This window comes from Dermacentor variabilis, chromosome 11, assembly GCF_050947875.1.
Source record: "Dermacentor variabilis isolate Ectoservices chromosome 11, ASM5094787v1, whole genome shotgun sequence".
NCBI lineage: Eukaryota > Metazoa > Arthropoda > Arachnida > Ixodida > Ixodidae > Dermacentor > Dermacentor variabilis.
In genome coordinates, this window is record NC_134578.1 from 37,059,229 (window position 1) to 37,075,006 (window position 15,778).

The window sequence follows — 15,778 nt, forward strand, 5'->3', positions numbered from 1 at the left end:
ACAAGAAAATGCTACTTATTTACTTCCATTCCATTGTTAAAAAAAGTAACTCTTTTGACGTTACCCTTCACAACGACGCGGGCCATCTAAAGGTTTCCTTTTCGCTACACCGGCGCTTTCGAGTTGCAGCAGTTTCGTTATCACGCAGTCTGGTGCCGGTTAAGCTGGCTCACGCGAACTCACGCGAACTGCAAGTGGCGGAGAGCGAGGCTCAGCGCGAATAACTTCGAAAATAGCGTTTACGATTCGGCCCGTGCCGTATCCCCTTTTGCGCCGTCTGCTCTGTCCCAATTGGCTCGTTTTATGACGCCGCTTTTGCGTTTCGCGCAAGAAACCGTAGCACCGGCTGGCGGGCGCCGTTCTACTCGCCGACCGCAGTAAAGGGCGGTCATGGCGTATGCATTATCGGGACTGCGGGTGATTCGAATTACGCCAGAGGTATGCGGGCACTTCAGAGGCGATGCCATCCTAAACTAAGTATCTTCTCAGCACAAGACAAGCGCTTTGAGATTTCTGAAAAGTATCTTAATAGACCGCGTTGACATATTTGCCTTCAATGCCCTTGTAGACCTCGGTCTGCTCGCACAAGCGCGACGAGCAAACAAGCGCGAATATCGAAGTTTCTTACTAATAGTCCACGCTCGGCGCGATCTCCCGTTAATACAGTGGCCGTTTCAGACCAGGTGCACTCTGTGTTGCCCTAAACTAACTCTGCACGTGTTTCACACTGCGCGTGTAAGTTCGAGACCGAAAACTGCGATATGGCGCGCTGGTCGTCATCATCATCATCATCAGCCTGGTTACGCCCACTGCAGGGCAAAGGCCTCTCCCATACTTGTCCAACAACCCCGGTAATGTATTAATTGTGGCCATGCCTTGCCTGCAAACTTCTTAATCTCATCCGCCCACTGTTACGTTTCGCCTACGACGCGCGGTTTAGCCGGCGCGGCTGCAACAAAGCGGCAGACATTTTGGCCCGTTCGGCGTCGCCGCTACGCCTCCCCGCCAAGCGCGTCCAGGCATGTTCCGATGCCACGTGTCTTCATGTGCGTGTGTGAGTGTATGTGCATATTGGTGCCCACGCTTGTCGAAGCGCGGCAGCCGGGGAGAGGAGCTCCCAACAACTGTGAAGCGAGGGGGTCTGACAGGCGCCGACACGACAGTGTGAGCCACCTTCTCCTCCCCATTGTGCCCGACCGGCGGCGACACGACAGTGTGAGCCACCTTCTCCTCCCCATTGTGCCCGACCGGCGGCGACACGACAGTGTGAGCCACCTTCTCCTCCCCATTGTGCCCGACCGGCGGCGACACGACAGTATGCATCACCTTATCCCATTGTGCCCGAGCGGCACAGTCACGTGCTCGTCTATGGAGGGGTTCCTTCTTGCCCTCAACTGCGAGAGTATAAAAGCAGCTGCCCCCGGACGCCAAAGGAGGGCTCCGATTTCTTCTGTTGAGTAAAGTGCACTCCCGTCTCTCTACTTCGGTCAACCTGACCGCCAACTCTTTGCGATGTTAGAATAAACAAGCTGTTTTATTGTTACCAGTCGACTCATGCTTTGCCGGGACCTTCGGATGCTTCCAGTTGTACCCCAGGCCGCCAGGCCAACGCTACCCTTGGGGCTTGCGACCCAGGTGCAACAACGGGCGTCAGCGCCGAGTTCCCAACAACTCGTGCCAGCGGCGCGATTACAACACCACCTAACTTTCTGCCGCCCCCTGCTACGCTTCCCTTCCCTTGGAATTCAGTCCGTAACCCTTAATGACCAGCGGTTATCTTCCCTCCTCATTACATGTCCTGCCGATGCCCATTTATTTTTCTTGATTTCATCTAAGATGTCATTAACTCGCGTTTTTTCCCTCACCCAATCTGCTCTTTTCTTATCCCTTAACGTTACACCTATCATTCTTCTTTCCATAGCTCGTTGCGTCCTCCTCAATTTAAGTAGAACCCTTTTCGTAAGCCTCTAGGTTTCTGCACCGTACGTGAGTACTGGTAAGACACAGCTGTTATACACTTTCCTCTTGAGGGATAATGGCAACCTGCTGTTCATGATCTGAGAATGCCTGCCAAACGCACCCCAGCCCATTCTTATTCTTCTGATTATTTCCGTCTCATGATGCGGATCCGCCGTCACTACCTGCCCTAAGTAGATGTATTCCCTTACCACTTCAAGTGCCTCGCTGCCTATTGTAAATTGCTGTTCTCTTCCGAGACTGTTAAGCATTACTTTAGTTTTCTGCCGATTAATTTTTAGACCCACTCTTCTGCTTTGCCTCTCCAGGTCGGTGAGCATGCATTGCAATTGGTCCCCTGAGTTACTAAGCAAGGCAATATCATCAGCCAATCGCAAGTCACTAGGGTATTCTCCATTAAGTCTTATCCCGAATTCTTCCCAATCCAGGTCTCTGAATACCTCCTGTAAACACGCTGTGAATAGCATTGGAGAGATCGTATCTCCCTGCCTGACACCTTTCTTTATTGAAATTTTGTTGCTTTCTTCATGGAGGACTACGGTGGCTGTGGAACCGCTATAGATATCTTTCAGTATTTTTACATACGGCTCGTCTGCACCCTGATTCCCTAATGCCTCCGTGACTGCTGGTCGCCATATATAGCGCCATACTGCGCACCAGGCGCGTGGAGGGTTGCGAAAATAACGAACGCTATAGACGGTGTGCTGGCTACGCTGCAGTAGCGTTGACACTCGCCAACAAGAATGCATTTAGTGTGAACCGGGAACGCAGATATGAACTTCATCACACCACCCTGCTTCCTCTTCACATCCTACCTCTGTTATTCCAACAAGTGCCTTGCCCAGCGTGGAGTTAGATATTTGAGGCTTCACTGAGGCTGACTTCTCCACCTATTCTGCCGAGGAGTACCCTACTCTCTCTCTATACTTTAGGAAAATTAAGTTGGATATGAGGGGCCGGTAGTTCACACAGAATGCTCGTCACAGGTGTGGGACTCGAACTTCCAAGTTCGATGTGAAACATGTGCGGAATGATGTTCAGAGCTGGGTTTAGGTGGTGGACTGCCCGCTGCCCTGCTGCATAGTGTACGTAGGCTGAAATGACATGCGAAAGGGCACTTTACCAGACCCCATCTAAACTTTTGGTAATACATCGTGACGATTATGATGTTTATCGACATTCCCTTTGAAACGGGGCGGGGACAAATGTATCCTTAGCTTGTTTGATTTATGTCTACTACATCTATCGCTATCTAGCATTTTGACTGTCAGATCTTGATCTCACCTTGCGCATTTAAGACCTATATCAATATACTGTGCCTTTACCTACACTCGCAGTGACTCCGGTTCTACCAGTCGCTTTCCTGCTTCCAAACAAAGGAAGTGGTAAAGCTCCATCTACAGGGAGCGTTTTACCGCAAAGATTAAAAAAAGATACTTCATTATCAGAGGAGGTAATCGATTTTGAAATACGCCGCTTGATGCTGGAAGGCGAGCTTCACTGCCAACCTGCAAACGTTGCCACGAGCAGCGCCCTGCGACAAGCCATGTTTGCGTCACGAGCCCAGCCTTCGGTATTTCTTTCCTGCTTTTTGTCATGCGCGACGCACTTCCGGCAATGATTCCGCGTGTTTTGTATTGGATGATACGCTTAAGTCACGTGCCACAATTGGTGACGTTGTAGGCAGCGCGTCTGACGTAGAGACACTTATGCGTGCGACATCGATTGCCCTGAAGGAAGCGCACCTCCTTCGAAAGGAAGGGCTCACTGGCTTTCGCTTATAACTTCAAATGCTTTGGCGTCGTGCAGCAGTTCGAGGCTTTGGAGACGCGATCGTAAGAGCGCGCTCTATAAGCAACCTGCTTGTCTGTATGCAGTGACCTAACCCGGTGAGGATGCGGAATTCTCAAAAACTTTTCGAGCAGGAACGCCTTGGCAGGCTCACGTAACGAAAAGCATATTCAGGAGAGGTTGGCACTTCTAGGATGCTTGTATGCTTTACCTTTACAACGATGGCTCCTTCTTTGTCAACCGAGTGTGCGGCACTTTGTTGCTTTGCTGATGGTGGGGGCGAGCGCACCTGCCAAAAATATACGCACTCGTGCTTATCTAACAAAGGGCGACACGAAAAGGCGACAAGTTCAACGGCAAATCAAGAAGTCAGAAAGCACGAAATATTGAAGATGTGTGTCACTGCTTCAAGGATAAAATTTCTCTGATGGGGAGCATGTGAAGATGCACAGTAAAGGAAAAAAAAGTCTAACCATTTTCGACGGCTGGAAATGTTAGTGCAATGACAGCAACATTTAAAGAAGTGACAGTTTTGCTGGCAACAGCGACGTATCGATAATCATTGTCTTACGATAAAAATTGGAACTTATTACCATGGCGTAAGAGCGTGCACTCGACCCTTCAGTTTTCTTAGCGACCTCATTACAAGAGCAGCGCTTGAGGTGGGCCTGAAAAACAACAACAACGAATAAAATGGACTTTTTTAGCAACAAAGCAATGTTATACTTTACTATTGAGAGAAGTGGAGCAGGGAGGAAGCAACAACGAATAAAATGGACTTTTTTAGAAACAAAGCACTGTTATACTTTATTATTGAGAGAGAAGTGGAGCAGGGAGGAAGAGATAAATCAAATTTAGTCCCTGAAATGAACACTTAATTTCGCAGTAAAATATTACCGAAGTCATGCATGACTATCTGGTTATGACTAGATTTGTAGGCTTACTCGACTACACCTGCGTTATTTTATTTAGGAGGCTTCTGGTACTTTGTAGTTTATTCACTGCCGACGATAAAGTATGGTATACGTTGTACGCCTAATCGCGATGCACACCTCTGGAATGTAAAATCTCGTGTAAACTTGGCGTATACGAGGCTTCTCGTGTCCTTGCAGTGAATATTAAATCATTGGTGTAGCTTACTTCGCGAAGAAAGGGAACTAATATTTCGTGGGGTTAGATCTCGTGCGGCAGATCTGGTTGGTCGGCTGTGGCGCTCAGACCTAGCACGTGTCTCATATCTGACCCCCGTTCCGAGAATTTAAGGTTCGCCCGAACTGCTTTAACGCGACAGATTGACTGAAAATGTCGACGAAGAGGTGTTTATTAGGTAAAATATTGTAAATGAAAGTTTCGTACCTTTAGGGCGTTGAAGGTTATGACTACAGGTTCACGTTCACTCGATTTTGGACAGATGACTCTCAATTTTTTTATTTTTTCTGGTGCTGAATAATCTGCCGTAAGCTTTGAAAAAAAAAACGTAAGTCACTGTTACATCGACGTCCTCTTGTCCAGCAAGAAATCATGGTTATCTAAGATAAGCAGCACTTTCTGATTGAGCTCAGACCACGAAGTCATCGTTACAATTCGGAGCGCAGAGTTTAAGAGAGAAAGTAGGCAAAATGCATGCTTGTTCTAGTCAATGTTCTTAAAACGTCCTTGCGAATGCATTCTGCAACCGACACCGCACACGATGCACACACTGTGTAATTATTCCCTGGGAACTGTTCTCGCTACTTGAAGTAGGATGAAACATTTGGTGCCGTTGGTCAAACAGTACAGTGCTATCAGCGTTCTAATTATTGATAATTAAAAGAACAATTCTTTTCTTGTGCTGACACCACCGCAGTGTTGGAACCCCTCGACCATGACCTAAATGTTGCAGCTCACATTGGACGCAACTGTAGCACAACAAAATTCAGCAACGCGGCTTTACGAGGGCGACGGCACACGCAGGCAGCTGCCGGCATCGGTAAAGTCGGCATAGCACGTAGGAACATTCGAATGCTATAACGGTATGTACCGCGTGTTTCAGCTAACACTCTCAAATTAAGAAATACCTGTGTGAGATAGCATAGTTGTAGTTCATGAGCTGGCTTATTCTAAGAGATGGACATTGCTTACTAAAAAAATGTGTGAAATACAATATCGACTAATTAACAAACTTTCACTAAATAGATTGTTCAACGAATTACCGTATGCAACATACTGCAATTTACGCATTCTAGCCGAGGACTTCGCATGGAGTATCCACTTGGAAAGAATTCTGGGGATGACACCAATTCCGAGATATTAATTTCCGAACTTTGCGGAAAATCAGATGTGTTGGTGTTCCAGTTACTACTGTGCTTCAAAACACAAAATGACAGTTCTGTTAAGAAATTAAGTGGAACGGCAGTGCATGTTTGCTGCAAGTTTGACGGCGCATATCTCGCTAATGGTGTCATACGCAGTTTTTTCAAGTGGACATACCTTGCAGGCTCACCTGCTAGATTTTGTAAGTTGTAATATTTGTCATAAGGTAATCAGTTTAAAATAATTAGTGATTTCCGTTAATTAGACAATAATGCATTTCAAATTTTGTGCACGTAAGGTCCGTCTCGTCGAGTAGACCAGCTCATGGGCTAGAATTGCGCTACCTGCCACAGGGAAGTTTTAACGTATTTCGAAAGTGCTCGCTGAAACGCCCGGTATATAGAAGTACCAAGATTGGATATACTCGAGTATAGCTTTCCCGAGAATACAGCGAACACTTTCAATTAAAAAAAAATTACCTGTCGAAGTTAGCAGAATTCTAGTCCATAAGCTGGTCTGCTTGAAGAGGCAGACATTAGTTTCACACAAAAAAAGATGCATAACCGACTAATAACAAAAATGCAATAATTAAGTTTTAAACTAATTATCTCACGACACATATTGAAAATGCAGAAATTCTAGCGTGTGAGACCACGAGGCATATCCACTAGAAAATAATTTTGTGGATGACACCATTTCCAAAAAATGCGCCGTCAAACTTGCTACAAAAATTCACTGTCGTTCCACTTGACAAACTATCGTTTTGTGCAGTCAAACACAAAAGTAACTGGAACGCCAATGCATTTCTCTGCAAAGCTCTCGAATTAACATCTCGAGACTGGTGCGATCCTGAGAATTCGTTTCAAGTGGATCCGCCTTGCGAATTCTCCAGCTAGAATTTGTCAATTGCAATATGTGCTCTTAGGTAACTAGATAAAAAAGCTTTAGTGAATTTTAGTGAATTAGTCGATTATCCAGTTCAATTTTCTTGCGAGTAACGTCCGCCACTTCGAGTAGACCAGCTCGTGGACTAGAATTGGGCTATATTGCAAGGGCAATTAAAAAAAATAGAAAGTGTTCACTGAAACACCCGGTATAGATACTCCGAAAAGCCTGGGTATGATGAAGAAATGGCACCGGGTACAGTGAAACGTTTGTAAATCCTTTGCTAGCTTTCAGGTAGTCGCAGAACATATTCCGAGGACTTATGAAGGACGTGAGAACTTCATGGCAGCTTCGTTGTCTTCGACGTACGAGTTGTTTGTATTGGCACACATTTGCGAAGGTATTTCTTTGTTTGACTTATTCTGCGCAAGTCTTGAACCAACCAAACAGAATATAATAGTGAAGCGGCTTTCGAATATACAGTCGAATTTCAAATATTTCGGGACTTCCCAACAAAGTAAAAAAATATATACTAGGGGCCAAGTTCTCATTATTACTATTAGGGAAAAGGAGTAGTCTTCACCATTATAGGGTGACTAAATTTCTTTTATTTTCATTTTAATAAATAGAGTAAAATAACAGTTGCTTTACATTATTCGATAACTGCACGCTGTTCACGATTTGACACCCGGCCAGTTGAGTGCATAGCATTCTCAGTGCATAGCAAAGTGAGTTGGCATACAGCCGAAACAACGGAACTATCACGATGACCACAACTGATGGGAAATGAAAGTCGACTTCATATATACGGGTTGTCGCCGCTTTGCTCGGAGCTAATCGCATTACCGCCGACAGTCATTGTGAGGTCAGTTCTGTCGTAATTCTTTTTTGAGGTTAGCTAGGCCTAAAGTAGTGCGCATCACTTTAAAGGAATGAAAGCGTTACGACATCGACCAAAATACGGCCTTACACAAACCAAGGCCACTAATTAGTGCACTGCCAGCAGGCGAGACAATCATTTTGAATGACTGAACATTGTCCCGCAGAAGTTGGCTGCAGCATGCACTCTACGAGGAACTGGTGCTCCTGTACAAAGCACAAAGATTGTGCAGCAAAATAAATTCGTATCAGTCACCATTTGCGTTGGCCCCGTTGTCCATGCAAACTCCAATAAACTTTGTCATCGGACATGTTTGAAAAGAAAGTCGATTCAGTAATTTGATAAGCAAATCCTGGAATAAAAGGAAATTCGAACAAGCGGCTTTTCGATTCGTATATACGAAGTTGCGGGTGTGTGCGCATCTCTAGTTCTTACAGCAGAAAATAACTTTCTCCTTACCTGCCAAGTTTCGTATGTCTTTTCACAAGTAGCGCACGTGAAGGCCCTGTCTCGCTCACACATGGCACGACAGGACTTGCAGTAGCCATGGCCAAGCAAGTCTCTGTACAATCGGGCCGACACGTTGTCACACTGAATACACAGTGCATCCTCCGGCAAGTCATCGACGAAAGTAACCCGCAGGTCCTTGGGGATGTCGTATTCGAAATCTCGTAGCAATACGACGCCTGACATGGCTCTGCGCAATTAGAAAAAAAAAGAGTTACGGCTCATTATATGAGTGACGCAGTTTTTACCTGGTGCACAATAAAATAAAATTAAAAAAAGTCAAGTGTAGGTAAAATACTTTCCCCTTCTTCATACTTGGTTGTTCGCTATCTTCTTTTTTTAAATGTAAATGTACTGTGGTAGTGCTACGTGGAAGGTTGTTTAGCCGTGCTGTTTTCCGTACGCAACCATCTACAGTGGCGAGCAAAAATCGTGAAACCACAGATCCGGCATAAAATTTGTTTGTTTGTTCGCTGCCTCAGTGTGAAGCTGTGTAAGAATCAGCACAATCCACGTCTTCGCGTTCGACCAATGTAAACAAATTGGCAGAATGCCACGTTGCATGACTATGACGTAAGTCGTTTTAAATTGTTTGGTGATGCCGCGTGGTCCCTTGCTTTTGTGCCCGAGAGTACATATATATATACCAGATTTCCGTTTACTTCAGTAATGTAGTGTTATAACTGTTTCCTGTATTCTTGCTGCTTCCTTTTTCTTTTTTGTACCATCTTATCAGTATGCGCACATTTCAACTTCTAACGGGCTACTGAGAACTCCCAGAGCTCAAAGGCGAGTGAGCGGTTTCTTCCTGGCTCTCGTTACCCTCCTCACAGGCGCTCTCTCCTCCTCGCAGCGCATTTTTTAAAAAGACAAGTGCACACTGCGGCAGCAGCAACGTCAAGTTGGCGCTAGTTTTTTGTTTTGTTAAGGTACCCTAGCGATTCGCCGCTCTACTGGTACACGCTGTGGCCGCCGCACGGGCAGCGCCAAACATGGTGAACTCAGTTGATCGACGATGACAGGCAAGCGAGACGACGAGGAAGAGGTGGAAGTGTGACTCCAAGACGAAGGCGCGCCAGCAGACGCAAATGGCATTGCGGTCCTTCGTACATATGGACCAATCTACAGCTTTGGCTCCGGTGAGGCCACATGCGTGGCCCGCTTGGCGACAGGAAAAAATGAAGAAGCGACTGAGAAAGCTCGACGAAGAGTGCGCGATGTAAAACCAGGTGGGGGGGGGGGGTACGGGCCATATACGACATATTACAAGTGCAGACAAAAGTAATTGGAACACGGGAGCTGTGGCCGAACTACAGGCCACTGCCCCCTGGCAGCCTCGCAGAAAAAAGAACTTAAAGTTTAATTCAGGGTATATCGGGCAACGGTTAAAATCGGATTGCGCACTCGCTATCAGGGATGGCCTGAGCGCACGCTTGATTTGATCTCTACCTTCTCCCCGAGGCTGCTAGAGGGCAATGGAAGACGACTTGGCCACAGCGCTCGTGTTCGAATTACCTTTGTCCGCACCTGTACCTTAAAATGGGAGCTTACTCCAGGACATATAGCGGGAAGCAATTCCTTCTCGTCATCACAGACCATTTCAGCAAGCGGGTGGAACTGTTCCTACTACGATAGCTGTCGGCACGCGTAACCATGGGGAAGCTGGTCGAGGTGCCTACACGGTTCGGCTATCCTGAGCAGTTATCAGCGGAAAATTCGTCCTACTACACTGCCAAACTCTTCGCACATCAAGCACGTGCTCGTTGCATTTGCGGAGACGCACAGCGACTGGGGCACATGCCTTTCTGAAATTGGGTTTTCTTTTTTCTTTTTGATTCTATCTATCTATCTATCTATCTATCTATCTATCTATCTATCTATCTATCTATCTATCTATCTATCTATCTATCTATCTATCTATCTATCTGTCTATCTGTCTGTCTGTCTGTCTGTCTGTCTGTCTGTCTGTCTGTCTGTCTGTCTGTCTGTCTGTCTGTCTGTCTGTCTGTCTGTCTGTCTGTCTGTCTATCTATCTATCTATCTATCTATCTATCTATCTATCTATCTATCTATCTATCTATCTATCTATCTATCTATCTATCTATCTATCTATCTATCGATCATGACATGAACATCATGACATGTGGCATGTGTGTCATGTAGGTCATTAAACAGCCGCCTACTTGGTGCTCTCATGGTCGTTTTGTTAACTTGGTAGGTACCAAAATTGGCATAGTACGACAGGAATGTACGACGAACATAAATGGTCGGTCATGACAAGAGTATCATCACCTGGTGTCATGTAGGTCATAAAACGGCCGCCTACGTCTTGGTGCTCTCATGGTCGCTTGGTTAACTTGGTAGGCTCCCCGCACACTGCTTCGCATAACATCGATTCCCACAGGGCGTGTGATCTGCGGGTTCTCAAGTAGCGACAACATTTGAAGTACCTCGGACAGCGCTGGACTTTCGACTGGAAGTTGTTCCCTGTTGGAAGTTGTTCGCCATGCTTTTACAAGCGTGGTATAACGTTGTTAACGGCGAACTGCACGGCCAGGCTAACATGTTTCATTCTCAATAATTATGTGTTACTGTTCACGTTTTGTGGAAATCATTCTCATTATGCGGGAGAAGCTTTCTTAACGTATGCGGTGCCGGCAATGTGCAAATAAACTATACTCTCGCGCAACTTTCTTTGGCTATGGAGCGAAAGCTACGGGGGCGTAGCTTCTGCACATGACTGTATTCCTACGCCTGTAGTCCGGGCGCGCTCGGCACCGGTTCCGTTTTCTCCAACCTCGCACAACCTCTTTAGTGAAAGCATGTACAGTTAACTCGGCGTGAATCAATGTTTGTTCACTTCCGATATGTACCAAGTTCTGAACAGCGAGCCTCGCAGCTTGCGTCGGAGCTCCAAAGCAGCCGTAGGGCGTCGGTTAGAACTTAGACGCGCAACCGACGCTGGCGTCGGTTGAACCGGCGCAGCAGTCGGCTCGCTCGCTCACTCCTTTGTACATGCTGAAGGTTGCGATCTCCAAATCGGGTCGCTTGGCTTCCGCTTAGACGCTGCAAACACATTTTTTTGTGTGCTTCAACAATCTTTTGTTGCTGAAGTTGGTCAAGGGCCTCTCAGGGGAGTACTTGATTGGCAGGACAGCGAGTGACAAACACTCACCAAAAGACACGGGCGCCATATTGCGTTTGATGAATGTGCAAAACGTGCGACGGTTTCGGGTGTGCGAAAACTCGAAAGAGCAAACTAAAAATACCGATAGCTGACTGGTGAATGTTACGCTTCGTTTCAGATTAGGTGCTGCGAAAAAGAAAAAAGAGTATCGTTTTATATTTCCCACGTAAGAAAACATGAACGAAACTGCGGGACTACTTGCAGCAGCGTTGAAAGAGGCGCGCTTGGTTTCCGTAGCCTTCGCTTCACGGCCAAGAAACGTTGTCCGCGAGTATAGCTTCTCGGTTTCCGGCTGTCTGCCAAGGCGCGTGAAGGACTGGGCATTTTACTTGCGCGGTCAACACGAACACTCACACAGCAAAGTCACTATTAGAACACACTACATTTCGTAAAGGCATTGTCGCACGGAAACTACGAATGTAGCAGGTTCATGCAGCATAAAACGATTTAACAAAACTTGTTGCTGAGCCAGTTGGTTCGCGATTTAAAAACAAAGGTTACGGCGCTAAGCAGACGAGGACGAAGTGAGACACAAGCGACATGTATACGGACAAATAACGAGCTACTAATCGAGCTACGAATAACGGGATATAACGAGCTACGAATCGCCGAAAATGAGGCCGCGAAATCGTACAAGAGCCGTGCGCTTCGCCAATCACGGCCACAACAAACACCGGTGGCCGCGCATGGCGACACATGCTGCACTTGTGCTAGATTATTGCTCGCACGTACAATTGTGGAAGACTACCACAGTATAAAAATGCTTATGTACAACCCGAAGGTGTTTACACCGCCACAGAACATGGCGGACGGCACTCGCTGGGAGGGGGAGGATGCGTAGGGGGATGATGTGTCTACTTAAAACAACAACAAAACAATCCTATTCAGGGATTTTATCCAGTGTTACAATACGCATCAGGATTTCTACAGAGGCGCATGACCCTTGCTTCTCAAGAACATTTAGACACGCACGTCTAAGGATATCTGACAACGGTTACTGACGGTTACATAGTTGGAGTCCGCCGGCAATTGCTAACAGGGGTCTTTGCTGTGATGAAAGTTGCTGAAAACAAGCGCGAAAGGTGGTCTCCAAATCCACGCCTGCACTTAGAAGGCGCATGTTTCGCTGGCTAAATGCAGCGCAAACGATTTCAGGAGCCAGAAATACGTCATAGACGTCGAGTTTTGGACACCACCTATACGTTTGCCTACGTCACTTTTTTGGGAACACTTGTCGATGGCACTCGCGGAACGCGAAGGGGGAATGGAAATTGAAAAAAAAAGTGTACGGCAGTGCCCGAGGAACGAAATTTGAGCGGACGTCCGTAAGTCTCTAATGTCGAAATCATAGCTTAAGTGTGTATATTGTGCTTACGACATGGAAATATCTTGAAGCTCATCGGTAACCGTTAAACGTACTCGCCCTGTATTGTACACATAGTCGACAGATTTTAACATAAAACTGCTTATATTATGCCAGGCGTTCTTTATGTCTCTGCGTGGATGTTTCACTTTGTAATAAAAATACACTGAAAATAAATTAAGCTTTTTTTCATGTACAGTCCTTCAGCGACCGGGTAGTTGCGAATTCCGGAAGCGACTGTAGAAATGATGCGCGATAAGCATGGGAGTTACGCGAAACGAAGACGCACATAATCCTAAAACGACTCACCCACACTATAGATCGCATGGCATACACAGTGACACGAGATTGGTTAGCGCAGAAAAGTATCACAGACAGTTCTGAGTATGCTTTTTTCGGAGGAAATCTACGCAAGCTCGCGAATTCCAAGCATACCACGTCGCTCGAAGCGCATCCGTCTAAGTTGTTGGCAAGTGCCGAACATTTCTTCAAAACAAGCAAACAATTATAACTCAAAGGACTTGGTTGAAATATTCTAATAAAACGCGCCAAGAAGTACATGTTAAGGTTAAACGGTTGAAGATGGCGAAACGCGGAAGTCCGTCAAATCCCGTATGGTTTGACGCTACTTGTGAAGCCTGGATTGCGAGGCCTAGTCTATGCAGTTGAGACAGGACGGCAAACTTGAATGTCTTGGCCTCAGAAAACGTGAAGTCAAAGTTAATGCAACGGCTAAGCATTCGTCCTTGTTTTTCTTTCTAACAGAATCAACGTTCGCGCGCAAATTTTTCAGAAAAGACAAACCGAGTCTCGACGAAATTAGAGCGTAAGGCCTTGCTTCTAAATCTGTCCGTGCTGAACGCGTGACACTGCCTGCGAAGTGCTGTTTTCGTGCTCGACACTAATCAATGAGCAATTAGAACAATTTTACATAATAGAAACCGAAGCTGGCTTGCAGCAGTCACGTCAATTCGCTAATGGAAATTGAGAGAAAACAACGACGAACCTTTGCTCTGTGGAAACGATGCGTCAATCCGGCTGGCTTGCCTAGCGGTGGAACCAAAGCTGCCCGATACGCGTTGCCATAGAAACGAATGATAAGCACAACCGGAGGTGTTTGTGTTATATTCTTTTTTTGTCGCTGAACTGATAGCGCTCGGAAAAGCACGAAAGGACGTCGTGTACAGAAGGATTGCTTATAACTTCTCGTTTGTGGATCGTCGATATTCTACCGAGATGAAAGCTCTGGGACGCGGCGCCTCTGGTTGCCAAGTCCTCTTCCCATCTGACAACGGTACCGAGTGTCGCGTCTGGAAGCAAAGCTTGAACTGCGGTGTTTTGAACTGTATGTTGTGCCGGGCTTCTTACTCGGTATTTAGGAACGGGCCGCGACTGAACTCATCGCTGACTCCCCCGTGTTTACCACTGTGTAAGCAGCATGGCCAGTTGACTGAGCGAGAAACTGCTTTTCAGCAACACTCCTCGCTCAATGAATTTATGGGACGAGGAATTTATTGAGAAATACCTGTGCTCTGCAGTGGTTTCGATTAACTGCATAGAGCGCATGGGTAAAAAAATTCTCTCAGGTATCGCTGAGGAGAACAGAGCTTTCTACAAAAAAGAAAAAGAAAACCCTAAGGCACTGCGAACCCTTCAACTACTACATGGAATTAATGGGTATTACATGAATCTGGCTTGTCTTCATGCTTGTGGCTTCAGAATTTCTTATGGCAATATTTATTACAGTTCGTCTTTCTGCATGAAAAATGACGTACGACAGTGTGTTCAAACCTGCCATCAACGCCAAGTTGCGAATATTAAGTGACATCCGGGAGGACAGCGAATGGTCATGCCTGTTTACTCTCAACGAACAAGATTCTGAGCTTGAAAGAGTTAAGTGCTCAGCCTCAACTTTGCCTGCTGTTCGTGCTGCTTTCGTGCACGAGTAGCATTCGTGCCGGTTTTCGCCTCACAAGGACGTCCTTGGTCTGCGAAGGTGTCTCGGATGAACTAAGGCCGAGGCACGGCGGAACTGAAGGCGGGGGCAGAATGCAACCATTTTGATGTAGCGCCTCATGTCGTGCTCTACAAATATATGGTATGCGTACAACTTGCCTACTCGTTCAGCTGAGTACGAGATGGTTTATTCCATTCTGATCAGGGTGCAACACAGAAACGCCCACATGGTCTTAGGATTGGATTCAAGCATATCCTACGGTGCGTGTAATTAAACCTTATATGCCCTCACTACGACGCAGCTGAAACTTTGTTGTAGCCCACTGGCAACCTTGGCAGGTTTAGCCTGAATTGTCTATTGCACGGCCAAAGCACTTAAACCAACCAACTGCAGAACTACCCATACTCTTCATATTTCAAAATACGTATTAATCGGCTAACAGCAGAGGTGGTCGCTGACTGTGACGTTACCTATCGACAACAAAACAAGCTACAAGGGAAAACTGTTCAGTCATAACTTTTAACTAAAATCTGGGCACGCACGGCGTGCACGTGGCCAGCAAAGCCATATTAACAGTTTTGAACACTCCTTCCCCTTTTTTCTTTTCCGAATATCTTATTCAAGCACTTCTAAGCAGGCTATGGCTAACGACGAGTTTTATCCTGCATCTTAGGGGTGACGCGTCAATCAGTTTATCTCCCCCACCGCAGCTTTGGTCGAATAGTCGAACACATATCGCTGCTGCGGGTGGCACACGATTTCCGCCGCCGGATACCTACTGGTGAAACGCGTACACAAGCGCGCTCTCGGCTTGGTGCTCGGCTACTACGGCAATTTGAAACACTTGGAAAGACACCTACCTATTGGGACGTTGGTGGCATGGGACTGCCAGGGTCCTTTTATGAAGTCTTGGTGCGTCGTTTTTGCCTTGGTTCTTGC

The 15,778-nt window shown here is 46.4% G+C and overlaps 1 protein-coding gene across 5 annotated transcripts in view; it reads right to left on the minus strand.

The window, feature by feature from the left end:
* LOC142564547 (uncharacterized) overlaps positions 1-13,992 on the minus strand; it is a 39,452-nt gene extending 25,460 nt beyond the window's left edge. For 4 of the 5 annotated variants that reach the window (XM_075675573.1, XM_075675574.1, XM_075675575.1 and 1 more), the window contains exons 1-5: positions 13,889-13,992; positions 8,285-8,522; positions 5,125-5,229; positions 4,362-4,436; positions 3,980-4,057 (exon numbers count right to left, since the gene is read on the minus strand). In XM_075675573.1, the coding sequence (XP_075531688.1) occupies positions 3,980-4,057; positions 4,362-4,436; positions 5,125-5,229; positions 8,285-8,518 (492 nt within the window). In that variant the 5' untranslated portion in view covers positions 8,519-8,522; positions 13,889-13,992. The remainder of the gene's footprint in view (positions 1-3,979; positions 4,058-4,361; positions 4,437-5,124; positions 5,230-8,284; positions 8,523-13,888) is intronic. The other variant, XM_075675576.1, reaches the window with a different exon arrangement.
* Positions 13,993-15,778: the final 1,786 nt, after the last annotated feature.